This window comes from Aythya ferina (genome assembly GCF_964211825.1).
Source record: "Aythya ferina genome assembly, chromosome: 1".
In the NCBI taxonomy this organism is placed as follows: domain Eukaryota; kingdom Metazoa; phylum Chordata; class Aves; order Anseriformes; family Anatidae; genus Aythya; species Aythya ferina.
In genome coordinates, this window is record NC_140296.1 from 18179048 (window position 1) to 18198370 (window position 19323).

At 43.8% G+C, this 19323-nt stretch overlaps 1 protein-coding gene across 2 annotated transcripts in view; it reads left to right on the plus strand.

Annotated features, from left to right (window-relative positions):
• ZC3H12C (zinc finger CCCH-type containing 12C) overlaps positions 1-18543 on the plus strand; it is a 45683-nt gene extending 27140 nt beyond the window's left edge. For both annotated transcript variants that reach the window (XM_084497823.1, XM_084497824.1), the window contains exons 3-6: positions 5740-5879; positions 8967-9201; positions 10189-10295; positions 11486-18543. In XM_084497823.1, coding sequence (XP_084353949.1) covers positions 5740-5879; positions 8967-9201; positions 10189-10295; positions 11486-12885 — 1882 coding nt within the window. In that variant the 3' untranslated portion in view covers positions 12886-18543. The remainder of the gene's footprint in view (positions 1-5739; positions 5880-8966; positions 9202-10188; positions 10296-11485) is intronic.
• The last annotated feature ends 780 nt before the right edge of the window (positions 18544-19323 follow it).

A 19323-nucleotide genomic window follows, 5' to 3' on the forward strand; every position in this document is an offset into this window, starting at 1 on the left:
CACCTTTGGGTGTCTCTGTTTAGGTATCTGAGTCCTCTCCACATGTGCTAATCGCATTGCAGGTCATTTGGCTGTAGTAAAAGGTTTGCTGATACCTGCTCTGTGTAGTTTTTCCACAGCTGCAAATCTTCGTGCAGTGTCAACCAAAGGAGGAGTGGTTTTGTCTCCTCTATGCCAGATGTAGCTTCCATCTAGCAATTAAATTGCTTATATATTATGATAATTAACCAACAATTCAGCTGCATTAGCCTCTTCTCAGACTCTCTGCTGCTGAGATCAGTAGTCACAACAGCACTGGCTGAGACGTTCATCCCTCAGTGGCACCAGCAGCCTTTTCCCCATGATCTGACTTGTTTCTTAAATTATTTTGATGAAGCCGCTTTAAGCAATAGATAAAAATATTTTTCCAACAAGTAACAATCATGTGGATGGGAGCCTGTTGCTGGCAGCTCTGAGTGTAACTTCTCGTTGTCTCTTTTGAACTCTGACTGATGAGTGCATGACTGGCTTGGTCACGCACCCGCATGCGTGTCTGGCTGGTGCCAACGCTTGCCGTGCCCCAGCACTGGAAATCCTGCAGCTGAAGTGGTGTTTTCATACAGGCTTTTGAGACAAGAACATTTTCCCTCAAAGACTTCAAAGCGCTGCAGTCATTTGCCTAATGGGAGAAAAAAATTGTAAACTGTTTGATCCACTTCACATCTGCAGCAAAATGCTGATAAGGAGCAGGATGGAAGGTTCAGGTTATTGAGAAATACTTTGGAACAAATTATTACTCTGGTCAGGAAATTGGTGGAGCTTCATAACAAAATTTAAAATAATAGAAATAATAATAAAAGGGAGGTGAGGAGGGATGAGGTTAGCAATAAAACCAGCCTGCCAGGCTAATGAGTCATTCATCCAGGGTGGAAATTCTTATCTCTCTTGTGGACTGCTTTCCCCCTATGACATGATGGAAGAAAATCCTCTAAATTTAAGAAAATCGCCTCTAAATGTGCTAGACTGATTTAGTTTTGTTGTTCTTGGTTTTTAATAAATATACTTTTACCTGTGAAGTATCTTGTGTACAGAATTCACTGAGATAAAAGCCTGTGTATGAATTGCCCCAGACCTTATTACAGCTTTCAGCTCTAATGTCATTAGTATGTATTCTGCAGCTTTCAAAATCTGAGCCAAATTTTGGGTTGAATATTGGATTAGGGCATGGCAGAAGGCTTGCAACTGTTGTTAGTAGTCAGGGTTTTAGGAGTATGCTGTAACTCCTTTCAATGACTTAATCTCTTGAAAATCTAATCTAGGGGCTAGGAAGGTAACAAGAGAAAATGAAAATGTTCTCATCAGATATTTTACCACTTTTCTACTACCTCTGTCAGCCTAGGAAATGCTTGTCTGATTTTGCTCAGGAAGTGTTCAGTGTAATACTACTAGCTTTTTTTTTTCTTTTAAAAAGAAAACCACATCTATCGACAGGCCAAACATAAAGGTAGTAACAAAAGGAAATCATTCCTGCAGGGTATGAAAGAGTAATAGATACTTCGTAAGGAATATTCTTTACTTTCCTTTAACTTGCAGCAGTAGTTTAAATACAGTCGGCAAACAGAAACAAAGCAGAATACACTAATTTGCTACTGCTGTTATCCTGACTGCCCAGAGCTTCCAAATACTTGTAATATTTGGAAGAGTTTTTGTTTTTTTTTTTAATATATAATTAACCATTAACATGATTTCGGTCTTTTCATCATGATATATCATAAAGCTGGTGAAGCATGAAGATCACAAAAAGCAGAGCATCAAATCTGCATAACCACAAAACAGGAGAAAATAACAAATTTTAATCACATTTTTCAGAGTTTTTCACTAATAATTCTTTTTTTTTTTTGGAGTTTATCAATTCAGATACTAGTTTAGGCATGCCTTTGAAGAGAAGCAAAAAAATGCGAAGACTTATGTGAGCTGTAAATCCACTTGCTCAGCAATGCTGAAAAGCTTGTATGTATTGTAATATATTTCCCATTTCTGTTATGTAGAGTTTACGTATATTTCAAATTTATGCTCTGGGTGAGAATATTTCAAAGGTCTGCGTTAGGCAAGAGAAAGCTGAGGAGCTGAACTGCCTGATCCTTGCTCTGCCTTGAACAGCGTGGCTTGAATTCCAACCCAGCCGAGAGCAGCAGGAAAGAATTTTCATTTCTTTCAGAGAGGCCAGGATTTCGTTCCAGAAGTGATTTATCCGATTTATGGGGAGAAACATACTGCTCATACTGTTACTAAAGCGTACTCTAACAAAACGCTGCTTCACCGTAAGGAGCGAAAAGTGGTTTTATCCATTTGAAACCATGGAGATTGTTTGGAGTAATATCAGCACGGTGATTTCACTGGAATTTAGTAGCTGGAAGAAACCCTTCCTGACTGTTTTAAAATGGATTGCAATATGTGCATGGCTGCACATGATGTGCTGATAGCAGGAGCAGTAACTTCTTGTATCAGGCTCCACAAGGGAGGCTGGCTGATGCGTGCAGGGAAGAAACCTCGCATCACTCCTCAGAAATAAAAGCATGCTGCTTGGCCTGCCCTCTGAACACACCCAGGAGTCCTGCATGTGTGTTATCGCAGGGAGGTGTAATTACATTTGCCATGGCTGGAAATACTCTTGGCCATTTCTTTTCTGTGCGTGTGTGTGCATTTTAAACGTGATGCATCTCTGCATGGTTTGGTTTCCCGTTCCTGGGAAGTTACAAAATACACACATACTGCTCTTTCAGCTAAACAAATACAAGAATAATTGTATGATATAAAGTGATGCCTAGAAAAAAATTATTGTATGTAGTTTATTATTACTGTGTTATTACAATGGAATGGTGTATTACATTATATTACTCTACCAAACAAGGAAAGTACTATTGCAGAGGTCTCTACCCATAGCTAAACAGGCTGTTAAGGTAATAAATCTCTTGCGCCCTACAGTTTTCCTAGTATAGCCCTGTAGGCAAGGAGGTGGACTTGAGCAATCCTTAGAGAGTTCCTTGTGCCAGCTAAAACCTGCAAACGTTGATTGTGGCAGTCTGCAGCCACTGCAGTATCTTGGTATGTGATTTACATTCCCCAGGTCCTGTTTCCAGCATCATTGGAGAGGAAATAATGCAATTACTTCCTTAAAACAGAGATGTGCTAGTCTTCTTTTTTTCTATTTTTTTCTTCTTCTTTTTTTTGGGCCTGTGACCTTCAACACAGCCTCTGCTGAGGATTGTGCTTTGTGAGAGGTGTTAGCCACGATTCACCACCTTTAGACACCTCTGAAGGTGTAGGCCACATCCTGTGCGGGCTTCTGGAATCTGAACACAGTTCCTCATTTTCTTCCTCACTATTCCTGTAGCACTTCATCCAGTGCACAGGAACTCAAGTTCACTCAAGCTATCAAGGAACATGTGGCAGTGCTGTGGTTTAGAAAGGTAGAAATACCTGATACTTTGGAATGGTTCTACCAAAAAAAAAAAAAAATTAATAACTTTTATTGTGTTTATCTTTACTTAGCAACTTGAAAGTAGGAACCTTTAAGTGTGTCATCATATTGTCCCCGTCACAAACCGCTCCTCAGTGAATGAAATACCTCCTGCCTTTCTGGAAAAGCAGGTGATGCAGTGTATGCAACAACCTGTCAGGTGAAAGCTAGTGGCCTGCTGCCTGTGTGTCTCTTCTGCTTCATGGACCTGTGGGGTTGGGAAAACCTTAGAAAAACGGCCGGCCTCCTTGTATGTGGAGACAGCCTGGGCCAGCCCCAGAGGAGCCATCTGGCTTGTTCTTAAACGTGTCCCGTGAGGAGATCTCAAAACACCCCTAGGCAGATTGTCCCGTTAATTGATTAGAAGGGGTTTTCTAGTGCATTGCTTGGCTGTTCCTTACACACATTATGGTGACTTTCCTGTCCCTACCCAGTGGGACCGGGATGGGCTGGCCCCAGCTGGCAGCCAAGCACCCAGCCAGCTGCTTGCTCAGCACCACCCCACGGCAGGACAGGGGAGAAAACAGGAGGAACAGCAGCAAGAAAACCCAAAATAATGACAGGGAAATCACTAACTAAGTACTGTTGCAGTCAGAAAAGTCTCAACTAGGGGAATTTATTTCAGTTTATAACCAGTTAACAATTATCACAGAATCGTCTAGGTTGGATGAGACCTCAAAGATCACCTAGTCCAACCTCTGTGGTAATTATCTAATTACTGATTCAGATACTGGAAAATAAAAAAAGACAAACATTAAGATATGAGGGAAAATGTCTATCTTTTCCACACTCCCTTCACGTCAACCACCTCTCCTCCCTGCTTCTCATCCCCACGCTCACTGCAGGCCCCTCTCCTCCCCAGGAGGTTCAGTCCCTTCTGTGAGGCGGTGAGCAGTGCAGGGGGTGGCACCAACAAATGGACACATCTCTTTCTGGGTGCTGCTCCTTCCTTTTCACGTTTTTCTTCCTGCACTCTGGCACAGGCCCTTCACAGGCCGCAGTCCCCCTGGGGCTATACCTGCTCCAGCGTGGCCCCATCCCTGCTGCAGCCCCTCTGAGGGAGGTTCCTGCTCTCCCACAGAGCACCTCCTCCTCCTCCTCTGGCCTTGGGGGTCCCTCGTTACCTTCTCCTCCGACTGTGCCGTGCTTTTGCCCTTTCTTAAGTGTATTTTCACAGAGGTACCACCAGCTTCCCTGGCAGGCCTGTTGGCAGCACGCTGGTACCAGCTGTATCCAGCACAGGTTGCCTCTGAGCTCTCCTCACAGAGGCCACCCCTGCAGCCTCCCGGGGACCAGAAACTTTCCGTGGAGGCCCATGGTTGGTTGCTGTCTTACGTTTCAGTTGCATCCAACGTATTAAGACATTTTTTTTCCCAGATTAACTACATGAAGTTCTTCCAAGCTTTCCCCATAGGTTTCATTTTGCTTTCTTTTGGATCCTCTCCAGTTTCTCTCCATCTTTCGTATTATGCAGTGCCTGAAATTGGATGTGGAAGTCAGCTGAGGACTCATCTGCCTTCAGAAAATGAAATAATTGCATCCCTTGCCTTACCTCAGACAGTTATTGCACAATGGACGCACATTTTTGTTTTGCTTGTGTCTGATCATATTCTGCTGAACTTGTGTCTCTCCGTGTTTTTTTTAACACACAATTAATTTCACCTTCCTAAGTGCAGCACTAAGCAAATTCTTATTTTTTTCCTGTTGATTTTAGTCTCCAGTTTGCCTAATTTGTCTTGCAGTGCTCCTGCCACCCCCTGGGGTTAGGAGTCCCCCTTCTCTTCCTCTGCTCAGACGGGAGCTCGCCGAGCTCCCTGCTGGCCCTTCAGGCCACCGTGCACACAGGGACTCGGTGTTCATTGCCAGCATCTCCTCCAAAAGTTGCACTCTTTCATGGTGTGTTTCAGCCTTCCCTTACCAAGTCTCTGTGGGGGTTGTTATACACCAGATTTTTGGTTGGTCTGTGAAGATTTTTAACATCTGCGCTTATATTTTTCCTATTTTCTGGTCTGTGCAGAGATATTAAAAATATTCAGCAGATTCATTGTCCCTCTGCTGTACCATTTTGCAAGTGATAGCAGCGTTTGGGCAAGGCTCAGACTGACGCCCAGTTACTTTCAGAAACCCTGGAGCAGGTGGAAAACATGATGCTGGACGGGGAGATTTCTGTCTCACTGTGTTCCTTGTGTGCTCACAGAAAAGCCAAGTCATATAACAAGGAATTTTAATGTGTGTTTCAGCCACGGGAATAAAGAAGTATTTTCTTGTCGAGGGATCAAATTGGCAGTAGACTGGTTTTTGGAAAGAGGCCATAAGGATGTTACAGTGTTTGTGCCAGCATGGAGGAAAGAACAGTCAAGACCTGATGCTCTCATCACAGGTAAGCTCTGTTCTGCCTTTACTGGTTTGTTTGATTCTTTGTACAATGTGAATGCTACTGCACAGATGAACAGATCATAAAAAATGAAAGACTATAATAGAAGGTATTTTTGGTGTAGCAACTGCATTACAATCTTCAGGAAGGAAAAAGGCAAAGCAATGTTATCACCAAGCCCTCCCTTTCTGCTCGCCTTATAAATTTTCCCTTAATATTGCTACTTATTTCTTCAAGAACATTACTGCCATTTTTTAAAGCTGTTCCGCCCATGTAGCGGTGGCAGCAAAGGTTTGAAGGCAGTGATTCACCAAGCGATGGCTCTTGTGGTGAGCAGTCTGCCAGCCCGGCCTGTCTGCCAGTCACCTGCGGTGAGTCACTGCCCTGCGCCGGGAGTGAGGAATGATCCCAGCAGAAAGGGAACAGTTCTCCTTTTGAACATTCTGGTTAACAAGTGAGAAAGCTTTTGAAAATGTCTGTTTTAAATGTGTTTATTAAAAAAAAAAAAAAAAAAAAAAGCTGTAGAGGCATTTACTTCTTTATCCAGCTTCTTTGTTCTGTATGGAGTATGGAGAGTTGTCCCCCTTCTGCCCTAAAGTTGAAACAGAGGGGAATTAGGGCTTTTTTTTTGCTTTTTTTTTTTTTTTTTTTTTTTTCCCGTTTTAATCATAGAACCATTAAGGCTGGAAAAGCCCTCCAAGATCATCTGGTCCAATCATCCCCCCACCACCAATATCACCCACTAACCCATGTCCCCAAGCACCACGTCCAACCTTTCCTTGAACACCCCCAGGAACGGTGACTCCACCACCTCCCTGGGCAACCCGTCCCAGTGCCTGACTGCTCCTTCTGAAAAGAAATGTCTCCTAATTTCCAGCCTGAACCTCCCCTGGTGCAAAGGAAAAGAAGCTTATGAGAACAGTAGCTATGACTTCTAAAAGAATATAGAAGCATGCTTTGATTTGCACGTGCATTTCTGAAGAGCTGGAAAGGTCTTTACAACTCTTTGTTTCATTTGCCCTATTGCTACAAGAGCATGCAATGTTAGTGTAAGAAAGCATTTGGAAAGCTGTTGTCATCCCCTCAGCAGAGGCAGAGTGGAGCCTTTCTCTTGAAGGTAGTCAGGTGAATGTTTGCTATAGACTATTGCAAAGATAATACAGAAAACCATACCCTGAGAAAGAAGACATATTCCCTGTCGTAAGAGCTGGTCTTGATCAAGTTGTGTCACTGTACTAGTGTTTGAGGTATGAGAAGAGCATTGGCCAAGTAATTAAGAGTTGACTATTTAGAATTGAAACATAACATCTGCTGGAGCTGTGGCTAGGGCTAGAAACCCATAAAGGAATTTCAAGCAAGTAGGAAGTCACAGAGTTGACCAGTTGTCTACCACAAAAAAATAATTTCCTGCATGTCATCATGGACCCTGAAAATGGAAGGAAAACCAAAGCAGTTTATTGTGTCTTCTGTAGAACAAAAGTATCAGGACGCAGGGAGCCTGTTGGCCAACAGTCTTGCGAAATACATTGTGCTGACACTCCGTTTCTGGAGATAGGTATCTGAAGTACTTGGCCATCTGGAATTTTGAAAAAGTCTCAAATGACTTACTAATGGCTCTAGACTGTCCAAGAAACTTCTTGGACTATGTAATGACTGCATTTTTCTTAGTACAACCTGTCATTCTTATACTTGACAGATTTTTTGTTCTTTCTTAATGGGGAGAAATCACTTTCCTTCAGACTCTCGCTCATCATCTACCAAATGGGGAGAAAAATGCCTACAAAAAGGCTGGACATCATTTCTGATCTTGTGTTTTTTTCTAGTAAGCAGATAAATGCTTGCATGAAATATATTGCTTATTTGTAATATCAGTGCTGTATTGGAGTCTTTTTTTTTTTCTGGGTGGAACACGTTCCCTGTCAAGTTTCTTGTGCTACAAAACAGCTGAGTTATTTGAGATTTAAACCATTATTAAAAGCCATGACTCATATTCACCATGCAGGTGTCTTCTGCAGTTGTAGGTGTCGCCTAGCTTTCTGCTTATTTTTCTTTTGTAGCTTGTCTGCTCTGAGGAGAGTGATAGCTAGCAGAAACAAAAGAATGAAGGGGTGCCCCAGCACTCTGTGCACTGGTGCTACATCCAGAGTCATAGTCCAGGTCACCTCCTTGGCAGTCTGAGCTCCCCAGGGTCTCCAGGTTCAACAGAAAGAAAGAGAGGATGCTTTTGGAGGGGTGACTGAAGGACTGCGTAGGACAGGAAGGAATTACATCAAATGTTAAACACTTATTCAGCAGAATGAAGAGAAACCTTTTTTGGGTTTGCTAAGACTTCATACATAACACTGAAAACTCTACAGTGAAAGATAAGTTCTGAGCCAATACTGGCAGTAAAAATAAAAAATAAAAATTCTGCTTCCTTTTTTTATATGGTTACAAGATGACATCAGAAGGCTTTTTAGCAGATGTTACTAAAAATTGTGAAGAGCCTGAGTGTTTGTACAAAACGTAAGTTTTCTAGTCTTTGTGGGTAGCAGGAATACCCTGCTCATGATGGGGAGAGACTTTAACGAGGCAGATCTATTTATTTAAGCTATTGAAGTTGTTGCAAAAGATGTTTCTTGCTGGCGGGGTACCACAACAGGATGGAAGAGTTGTATCATTACCACAGAGCTCAGTTACGGAAAACCTTTGGCTGTAAGCTGGGTGTAATCTTCCTAATCACTGACATTGAGTAAGATTTAAGACTTTTTTCCCTCAAGCAGAAGAGTTTTTCACACGAGTTTTGGTAAGCAGTGTTTCTTTTAACCACAGCGAAGTGAACAAGGTCCCCTGTGTTGCTCTTAGAGAAATGTTGGGTAGTGGAAGGTTTTCGTTTGCTTTGGTTTGGTTTTGAAAGTGTTGCTGGTTGGTTGCTGCCTGTAACTTCAAGTATCACACATCAGACATCTTCTGCAGGGCTGTAGCCTTTTAAGACATAGTTACTCCTCAATGCTTGGGTTTTCTTCCTAAAATCTAATGTCTTCAGAGGTGAAACAAACATCTTTTTCTTTACTTTCTTTTTATTTTTTGACCTTTAATTCGTATTCCTTGTAGATCAAGAGATCTTGCGTAAATTAGAAAAAGAGAAGATTCTTGTGTTCACACCGTCCCGCCGAGTGCAAGGGAGAAGGGTGGTATGCTACGATGACCGATTCATAGTGAAGCTGGCCTTCGAGTCAGATGGCATCATTGTTTCTAATGACAACTACAGGGATCTAGCTAATGAGAAGCCCGAATGGAAGAAGTTCATAGATGAACGCTTGCTGATGTATTCATTTGTTAATGACAAGTAAGTCATTCCATCCTTATAAGTAAAATAACTGAGGAAAGGACAGTTTGAAGACGTGTATGGATTTTTTATCTTCAACCCAAATCACTAAGTACATGCAGGAAAATAGAAGGAATAGTTTGTCATAGATTTGGTGTTCTGAATAAAAAGTACTTGAACTTGTTTATTTTTGCCAGACTTTTTTATGGCAATATGTTTATATCTTTATATTGTAAAATTATTTGCTGCTTCTGGTGTATGCCAATGTATATGCTATATTGTATGTATGTTACAGTATTGTATTCCAGTTTTCTTGATGTACTGAGCCAGAATTTTGGGGTGCCTATGGTTAGACCCCTAAATCATAAAGTCATAGAACGACCCACATGGGAGTGGACCTCAGGAGGTCTCTAGTTGAACCATCTACCTTGATCCACCTCTTGTAAATTCTTGTAAATTCTTGTAAATGCGTAAGTGTCACTTGCAATGAATACTGGTGTCTTTTTGTAGTGGGAAGGTCTCAGTACTCTGCCAAGCAGACACTTGTATTTGAGTGCCTCAGTGATGATGAAAAAGACTCTGACACTCTTTTGACCTTGACAAAGTCAAAAGACTTCAATCCGCACAGTTTTGCAAATCTAGTTGTGGTGTTTTAGGAAATTGCTTCCCTTCCACTGGTTTAGGAATGGGTTGTGAGCAGCCCTGCCCTGCTGCAGAGCAGTCAGCTGGGCCAGACTAGAGGTGCCTGAAGCCAACGAGGGGTGTCCACAGTCTGTTTGTATGACTGGTCTCTCAGGTAGTACCCGCAGCAGAAAGGTGGCCTTGCATCGCTGCAGGACAGGGACATCAAGAGCTGCAGCTGATTTCAAAGCAGCTCTGAAAGTACCCAGGCTTAAAGATGATAGCATGGCAGCTTACGGCGTGGGACGCAGTTGTGAGGTTCTTGGTCATTGCATGAGGAATATGAAAAGGCATTTGCTTCTGTAACACTTTTTTGTTGCTTTATAGATTTATGCCTCCTGATGATCCTCTTGGCCGCCATGGCCCAAGTCTGGACAATTTTCTTAGGAAGAAGCCTATTGTGCCAGAACATAAGAAGCAACCTTGTCCATATGGTAATTTGTTCTTCTATCCATGCGCTTTCTGTACTGCTGGGGCTGGGGACTGAACTCCTGCTTTACTTTAATGCTGCCAAAAATAAAACTTTTAAACAGAAGTTCTTACATTATTGTCTTAGCCTGAGAATGTTTGAAAAGCTCAGCACTGGAGTTAGTGGAGACCAAAGCGATTTTTTTTTCATGTGCTAGCTAAAGAACATTTCTGTGTACCAGTTGAACTAAAGGAGTAACTTCATTCATCATTGGTAGGACGAGATCCAAAACATCACCTAAATTCTTCAGTCTCCAAAAAACCATTTTGTAACGTGCTTTGTCTATAGCACATCCAAGTTTTCTGCCAGAAAATGGATCGAGCAGCCTGACGTTTAGCTACTCACCTTCCTTACAGGCACACCAGCATCTTGACTGAGCTGAACGTTTGCTGCTCTTATGAGTATGATTTTCATGTTAAGTTTCCCACTTGTGTGTCTCCTTAGCACAATACAGCAAGTGTGTGCATACGCACAGATGGCATCGTGTTCAGCTCAAAATGCTGCTGGTGGTGTTGGTCTGTGTTCCTAGAGCAGTTGCTTCAGCACATTACCACTGCCTCTTCTACTGACAATACAAGAAAGGAGATCCTAGATCTCACCGTGTCACACAAAACCATTTGCAAGATCTCTTTAGAAACATAGAAAGGTTTGGATTGGAAGGGACCTTAAAGATCATCAAATTCCAACCCCCTGCCATGGGCAGGGACACCTCCCACCAGTCCAGGTTGCCCAAAGGCCCATCCAGCCTGGCCTTGAGCACCTCCAGGGATGGGGCATCCACAGCTTCTCTGGGCAGCCTGTGCCAGGGCCTCACCACCCTCTGAGTGAAGAATTTCTTCCTTATATCTAATCCAAACCTACCCTCTTTTAGTTGAAAGCCATTCCCCTTTGTCCTATCACTCCACTTCCTAATAGAAAGTCCCTCCCCGGCTTTCCTGTAGCCCCCTTTAGGTACTGGCAGGGCGCTGTAAGGTCTCCCTGGAGCCCTCTTCTCCGGGCTGAACACCCCAACTCCCTCTATCTGTCTTCATAGGAGAGGTGCTCTGATCAATCTTTCAAATTGTCAGCAAAACTTTAAATGAGAGGCACTTTCATTGTTTAACAGTTAACAGATTTTACATCATGTTCTTAATCTCATTATGTTTGTGTTAACAGGGAAGAAATGTACCTATGGACACAAGTGCAAATACTATCATCCAGAAAGAGGAAATCAGCCTCAGCGATCTGTAGCTGATGAGCTTCGTGCCATGTCTCGAAGCACAGCTGCCAAAACTACAAGTGAAGGAGGACTGGTAAAAAGCAATAGTGTTCCCTGTAGTACTAAGAGTGATGGCACTTCTGAGCTTAAGCGTGCCGCTCCGAAGAGGCAGTCGGATCCTAGTATAAGGACTCAAGTCTACCAAGACTTGGAGGAAAAGCTTCCCACCAAAAACAAATTGGAAACCAGGTCTGTACCTTCCTTAGTTAGCATACCAAGTTCCTCTGCTGCAAAACCCCAAAGCACTGCACCTTTAACCAACGGCCTTCCATCTGGAGTTCATTTCCCACCTCAGGATCAACGACCACAGGGACAATATCCTCCTACGGTGATGATGGCAACCAAAAATCACGGAACGCCAATGCCTTACGACCAGTATCCAAAATGTGAGTCTCCCGTGGACGTAGGGTACTACTCCATGCTGAATGCGTATTCGAATCTGAGTATATCTGGTCCACGGAGTCCCGAGAGGCGCTTCTCCTTGGACACCGATTACAGGATCAGCTCCGTGGCTTCTGACTGCAGCAGCGAGGGGAGCGTCAGTTGTGGCAGCAGCGACTCCTACGTGGGGTACAGCGACCGCTCCTACATGAGTTCGCCCGACCCGCAGCTGGAGGAGAACCTGAAGTGCCAGCACATGCACCCCCACGGCCGCCTTAACTCCCAGCCCTTCTTGCAGAGCTACCACGAGCCTCTAGCCCGAGTGCAGAGCTACAGCCACGAAGAACCAAAGCACCACCACAAACCTCCGATCCCGTACATGGCTGTGCACCTGCAGCACCCCGCCGTGGGTGCTCGCTCCAGCTGCCCCAGCGACTACCCGGCCTCGCAGAGCTCGCCGCACTCCAAGGCCATGCACCTGGGGAGAGCCCTCGTGTCCACCCGAATCGACAGCATTTCGGACTCGCGTTTGTACGACAGCTCTCCACTGAGACACAGGAAGCCTTTCGCTGGCCAGGACGGGCTTGGAAGCTGGGACAGGCAGAGCTACGGGGTCGATGCCTACGGCTACCGCCAGACCTACTCCTTGCCCAGCAACCCCACGCAGCCCTGCTACGAGCAGTTTGCCTTCCAAAGCCTGCCCGAACAGCAGGACCAGGCCTGGCGCGTACCCTACTGCGGGATCCCTCAAGACCCCCCGAGGCACCAAGACACCAGGGAGAAGGTTTACATAAACCTGTGCAACATCTTCCCCCCCGACCTGGTGAGGATTGTCATGAAGAAGAACCCTCACGTGACGGACGCGCAGCAGCTCGCCGCAGCCATCTTAGTGGAGAAGTCTCAGCTAGGTTATTGAGAGATGATGCATCTTTGTGGTGTCTAGTAGTTTTTCAGCTCAGCTCTAATGCTGAGGGAGGTTTGCTACAATAGCATTTGGGATCTCCTTCTCAGCAAGGAGGTTATAATAGTAATCCATTTATGTGAAATGCTGTATCATGGAGTCTGTATGTATAGCCCCGTGCATCCGAAGGACCCGGTATGTTTTGTGTTCTAGTTCGAAAATTTTTTAAATGGCTATTTTCATGGCTGGAGGATGCTCCAGTTTAAATTAATATATATATATATATATATATGAAAAAAAAAAAAATCTGTCGTCTCTGGTTATAATCTTTGGTGCATCAGGGGTTTATATGCAGCACTTTCTATCCTTGTTACATGTTGTTGCGACTTTCGGTTTTGTTTTTTAACTTGCTGGATGTTTGTCCTTGGGCTGCGTGGTGTCAAAACGACCTGCAGAGAGAGGATTTTGCTTCTTCCAGCAGACAATTTTCAAGCCAAGTTTTTGAACTTTTTACAACACCGTGTTTGTTTGTTTGTTTTTTGTGGGCTTTTTTTTTTGTGCTATAATCATATTTATAGGAAACAAAGATTTACTACAGCACTGACTTTATTTTTTAAACGAATAATTGAGTTACCAGTTAACGGTGAAATGGGTAACGATATATTAGTAATTTATAGTATGGCACTTTTCATTGCTCTTTGTTTTGTTTAAGTAGTTACATGTTTTGTTGATGCAGTTGATGAGTAAGATCAAATGCAATCAGAGGACAATTTTTTTATTATTATTTTTATTTTTTACTAATTTATGGATAAGGTGGAAAGCCTTACTGCCTGATTTTCAAAGGTGCTGAGAATTTGCAGCCCCCTTTGAACCTGCCACAAACTGCAAACACTCAGTACCTCCTAGAAACAGGCCACCTGGTTTCAATTCCCACGTGCTGTTTTCCAGCTTCCTGTACTCCTGGTCAGTGGAAAGGGGCCTGAAATCTCGTAGGGTTCTGTTTAGTTGTTTTATGTGTTTTTCTTTGTATTGCTGCACCAGTGTACTGGATAAAATACGCTTTTCATAAAATATTTACCTGTTTTTAAATGAATTTAATTATCTCAATGCAAGTTTTGTATTTAAGATACTGGTTTTTTGTTTTTTTGGTTTTTTTTCTTGCTATTTATCAAGGCTGGCCTGAAAAGGGTTTGTGTGTTGAGGATATGCAACGTTTATTAACTGCACTATGGTAATGATATTGTAGCTCAAAATAATAACTTAAACTTTTTGTCTTTTCTGTTTCGGTTGGGGAGGGAGGGTCGCGGGGAGAGAAGAGGCTGTACGTGTTCCTGAGGTTAGTCCTTGGCCTGTTGCATCATGGAGGCCTGATTCTTGCCACAAATAGTGTAGAGTTTTAGAAACAGATAAAACAAGTCTGTTTTAGTACTAGTAAGGGATATTTCTGGTTAAAGTCATGGGTTTTACTAGCACCTCATAAGCTTTTATATATATATATATATATATATATAAAATAGAAATAGATCTTGCAATTGATGTCAGTTGTACTTAACGTGACATAGTCAGTTACCTACAGTTTTAGGTTTCCATCCATTGTAATGTTTTTCAGTGTTACAAAACCACTAGTTTACTGCTGATAATTTTGGTACACTTGCTGGAATTTAAAGGCCCTGAAGAACCAGAAAGTACCTTTTACTGTTGATACAAATTGTATCTTTTTAACTGAGAACTATTTTGATTTGTAGATTTAGTAGAAACACAAACATATAACTATAGTCTTTTGGGCAACATTTTATCCCTTATTGGAAAATTAGAGTTTTCAGACATAGAATAGAGTTAGGTGAGTAAAAATAGATATTTATTTAGGTGTCTGTCTCAATTTCACATATTAAAAAGAAAAAGAAAGAAAGAAAGAAAGAAAGAAAGAAAGAAAGAAAGAAAGAAACTATTGGCATCTTCTTCCTTCTAAAATCTTTGTAGTGTAAACTCACTAAAATAAAGGTAAAATGCTGCCTGAAAATGATGTCCAAGCACCTTTGAATACGAAGACATTTTCACTACTTGCGCGACACCATGTGTTGCGGCGAGTAGGATTTGGGTATACAGTAAATGCTTCTAAAGAGCATTGTGCTTATAGACATATCCAATAATCTGAACCGTGTTCAGCAAACTAATTCAGGAAGTAGTGTTCCAGACAGCTTTTACTGCTGATTTGGCCTGGGATCTGCATTCGCCTGTCCCTGTGACAATACAGGAGGTGCTGTACATAATTAGCCTGAGTTGTCTGCTTGGCAGTAGTTTGTCCCGTGGTGTGGTGGGTCGCTGTCCGTAGAGCTTGTCTGAACCTAGAGGCTGATGCAGCGCTCGCGCTGAGGTTTGGAGTGGTGAATGGGTCTCGTCTCAGTCGTACTCTAAGATTTTTTAAAAACTGAATTACACTGAAGTACTACACCGTAGTGTAGGTGCAGCTGCTTTAGTACTGCAGTTCCTGTGTTTGTGTTTTTGGTGAGTTTCTACATTCATTCTTATGTAGGAATTCCCTTCTGCCAAAAGATGAATTCCTTGAAGGCCAACAGAAGCGTGTGCGTGTAATCGAGGCGTTTCATCTCCTGCCCATCACACGAGCCTCAGAAGGCTCCGAGCAGCGCCGCCGTGCCAAGAAGCGTGGTGCTGGGTGGGGAATCCTTACCGTATGTTGTGTGCTTTGTGCTGAAGCACTGAAAATGCTTTAAAAGTAGAAGAACGGGGGATATTCGGTGGTTCTCAGTGTTGTGCAATGATGTGCTAGTTCCCCTTAGGCCCTTGGGTAAAGGAAACACGCAGTGGACAAAGCGTTGGCCGTGGTGTTTCCTTTGTTGTTGATGTGAGTAGCAGAGGGAAGGAGGAGGTGTGTGCGACCTCCCCCTCGAGGAGGAGATCGGTCTGTGTATTTCACACCCTGTGGAGAGGAAACCAGTGCTAGGCATGACCACGGTGGTACTGCTCAGTACTGCGCCTGGCGGTGTGGTTGTGTTGATGCAAATAACTGAACCGCAGCATCTTAAACAGCAAAAGGTGGCTCGGTAACATTGTCTTTGCTGCAAGTGCTGGGGTTACAGAGAATAAAGCACAGCTTGCCCTGTCCCACCCCTAAAAACAGGGCAGCGCTTACCCTTGTCTTCACTACTCAAGAGTTGTTTTGATACTTAGCAGAAACTCCGTATTTTTAAATACAATCCAAGCCATCATAGCTCCCTCAGTAATGGTGTGTAGATACACGGTGTTTTGAGCGCACGTTGACATTTGGCATCTGCCCACAGCAGTTTTGTATACAAAGTGTGTTGCCAATATTTAGAGTTCCTAAAATGCCCCGTGGATACCTGACTTAGAGCTCAACGTGCCCGGGCTGCGACAGTGTTAATCACTAAGATGTCTTTTTTAAAAAAAAATCCTGAAATGTCACATTGTTGTTTGGTTGTTTTGTTTTTTAATACCTTAAACTCACTTGCCAACTACCGCTAATGCTCTGAGGTAAGGCCACATCCTTTCAGGTGTCCCGTTGTCCGTGCTATGTCTGAACTGTAGCTCGGGGCTCCACTGCAGAACAGCTCCGGGGAGAGCCACAGGGCTGCCGTGTTCGTGGAACACCCCAAAAAGGAGGAGTGCCAGCCTGGGGATGCCCATGAAGGGGACTTTTGCAGCCTTCGAGTACGCGGACTGTCACTGACTCGTTGCCGACCTTCTGCTGTGAAAGTAGTAGCTACTGGTGAACACTTCTCCAAAAATACCAAACCCGTCGGTGCAAACCGGAGTACCTCACTTGGAGCGGGGAGCCGGCGGCTCCTGTCCCCGCGGGGTGACAGAGGGAGGACGCAGTGCCCGGGGGAGAGGTGCCGCAGCACCTCACGAGGCTACCAAAACCCGTGTCAGTCCCATCAGTTGCTGGTTTGACCAACTTTGACGTTTTTGACGTGTGAAGCTTGAAAAGGAAAAAAAGCGAGATGATGCTTTCCGTACTGTCTAAAGCATTTAGAACAATACAACACCCAACTGACTTTGCATTGCTACTGAGAAATTAAAATACTGTGCAATTAAAGAGACCATTTTTTAATAAAAGTAATTTAGAAATTATTTATTTTGATTTACAGTGTGACTCTTGCTAATTTATTCCTTGCATTATAAGGCCGTGGTGGAGTGCCGTTTATATTTTTTATTTAGCCTAGGAACTTAAGCTGTTGAAAAAAACAACAGATTAAAGCTCAAAACAAAACAAATCCCTATGGCCTTGTTTTGTTTTCTTACAAAAGGGCTGAGGTTTTTTAAATGTCAAATCATGCATTTTATATACTTTGTAAGTTATAGAGAAGTTTAGTCCAAGAATTTTGTTGCAGGTCGATGTGTGTGTGTGCATTGTTCGGACTGACCCTGTAACTAATCCCCAAACCATCTGTGTGATGAAATGGTTGTTCCAGCTGACCTTTCAGTAGATAACACGAGGTGTGTTCAGACTTCACCTTCAGATGTTGCAGCATACGTTTCATATTGTTCATGGATGTCTTCAGGCTTCACCAGGAGCTGGTGGAGTCGTGATCTATCACCCGCAGAACATCTCCACGCGGGTGGATCCGACCCCTGCACGCTGGGTTTTCCGTGCAGCAGTACGCTGGTGCCTGTGACATACAGGAGCTGTTTATGCTGGCACTGCTGAATGCACTGAGCTGTTAATAGCCGTGAGTGTGCTGCAAATCATTTTCCATCTTCCGTTTTCAGGTCTCGAGGGATGGGCACAATGCGTGCTCGAGTTGTTTATTCCTCTGCCTACCCGTTCACCTCTGAAGTGTAAATGGCTGCAGTAGGTCCCCTCCCCTCGCTCAGCTTTAGCTGCCATTTAGGGCCCCGTCTCCTGAGTGCTTACGCACACGCCTGACTTCAGCACAAATGCGTGCACTGGCTGCTTTTGGTGGAATTGGAGAAGGCACGAATCAAGGTGGGCATGTGTGCAAGTGCTGGAGGAGTCAGGGCCTTGAGCACGTCGGGACCAGCTGGGAGCAGCCTGCTGCCCTGCAGAGGTGAGGGCTCACTGCTGCTGCCAGCACTGAAAGCACGCAGAAAACAAAATCTGTTCAGGCATTTCTGCGCATCTCATCCTCGCTGTCTCAAAGGTGTAACAATCACACGTCCTAAAAACCTCTCCATTTTTGTAAGGCAGCCTTTTTGTTGTCGTCGTGCTCAGATGAAGTCTCATTTAACAAGTGAGGTTGGCTGGTTGGTTACATTATATGAAAAATGCTTAATTATACTGGTATTTAAGAAATGTTTTACCAGCATATTACAGAACATCGTGCAAGGAAACAGAAATGCAGATACAGCAGCAATAATTGTGTTTTGTAGTTCTTTTTCCCCTCATTATGACTGTACCTGTATTGAGTAGGCGAGATTTTAATGTTGTCCTGAATCCAGCTCTGGCAAAAGCGTTAGTTAAAAGTCATGTTTGGACTACGTGATAAAGCAATTGTCAAACTTGCTCGTCGTTCCTCCACTGGTTGTTCTGTGTTGTTTCTGTGAGGTGACAATTCACACCTTAAAGCCACCGTCTAAACCATACAAAAAAAAAAGAAAAAAAAAAAAAGAAAAAAAGAAACATGTACCTCGAATTCTGCTTTTAGAGAAAACAATAAAGATTCATTTTCCTCACTGATGGGCTGGTTTTGTTTCATAAAATAAAAACCTCGAGCAGCATAGAAGTTAGCAGTGAGTGCACAGAGAGTCCTGCCAGCCCTGGGGCAAGGAGCCCGGCAGGGCTGAGGTGAGTGCAGATGGAGTTGGCCTGAGAAATGAGGCAGCATTGCCCAAAATGAGTTGTGAGCATGGGTAACGTGCCTGATGGGATGCTCTGCACAGCTGTGTGCATCAGCTGTGTTACTGCACCCGGGCTGAGCACAGCGCGTGGCTTCGCCTCCTTTCAGGGCAAACAGGGGCACTGGAGTGGAACTGGGAAGGTGACTTTGATGTTTCTGTCTGGGCAGAACCAGCATTTTGTGATGAAAAAGCCTGATTTATTCCCCTCCCCTCCATCCCTGCCATTTTAATGCTACACAAGGTGGGGGGAAATCACTCTTTGGGTGCTCGCCTGGCTCCTAATCCACCTCACAACCTCCCCAGGGTTTTGCCCTTTTACCCTATACAGATTTTTTTTTTTGTTTTTTGTTTTTGTTTTTGTTTTCCCTGAGCTGCTGCTAGACAGCAAACACCTTGATCTCACTGTTGTCTGAAACCAGGATGGGATGGGGCAGGGCTGTCCTGGGTGCTCACAGCTCCTTCAACAGGGCACTACCGGCTGCTCTGCACCGGGTGGGTGCCCCATGGGCTAAACCAGGGTTTCTTGACTTCTCATCACTGCTTTCCAGCAAACCAACACTTGCAGTTCCATCAGAGCGTGTGGCAGCAGAGGGCTGGGTAGAGGTGAATTTCACC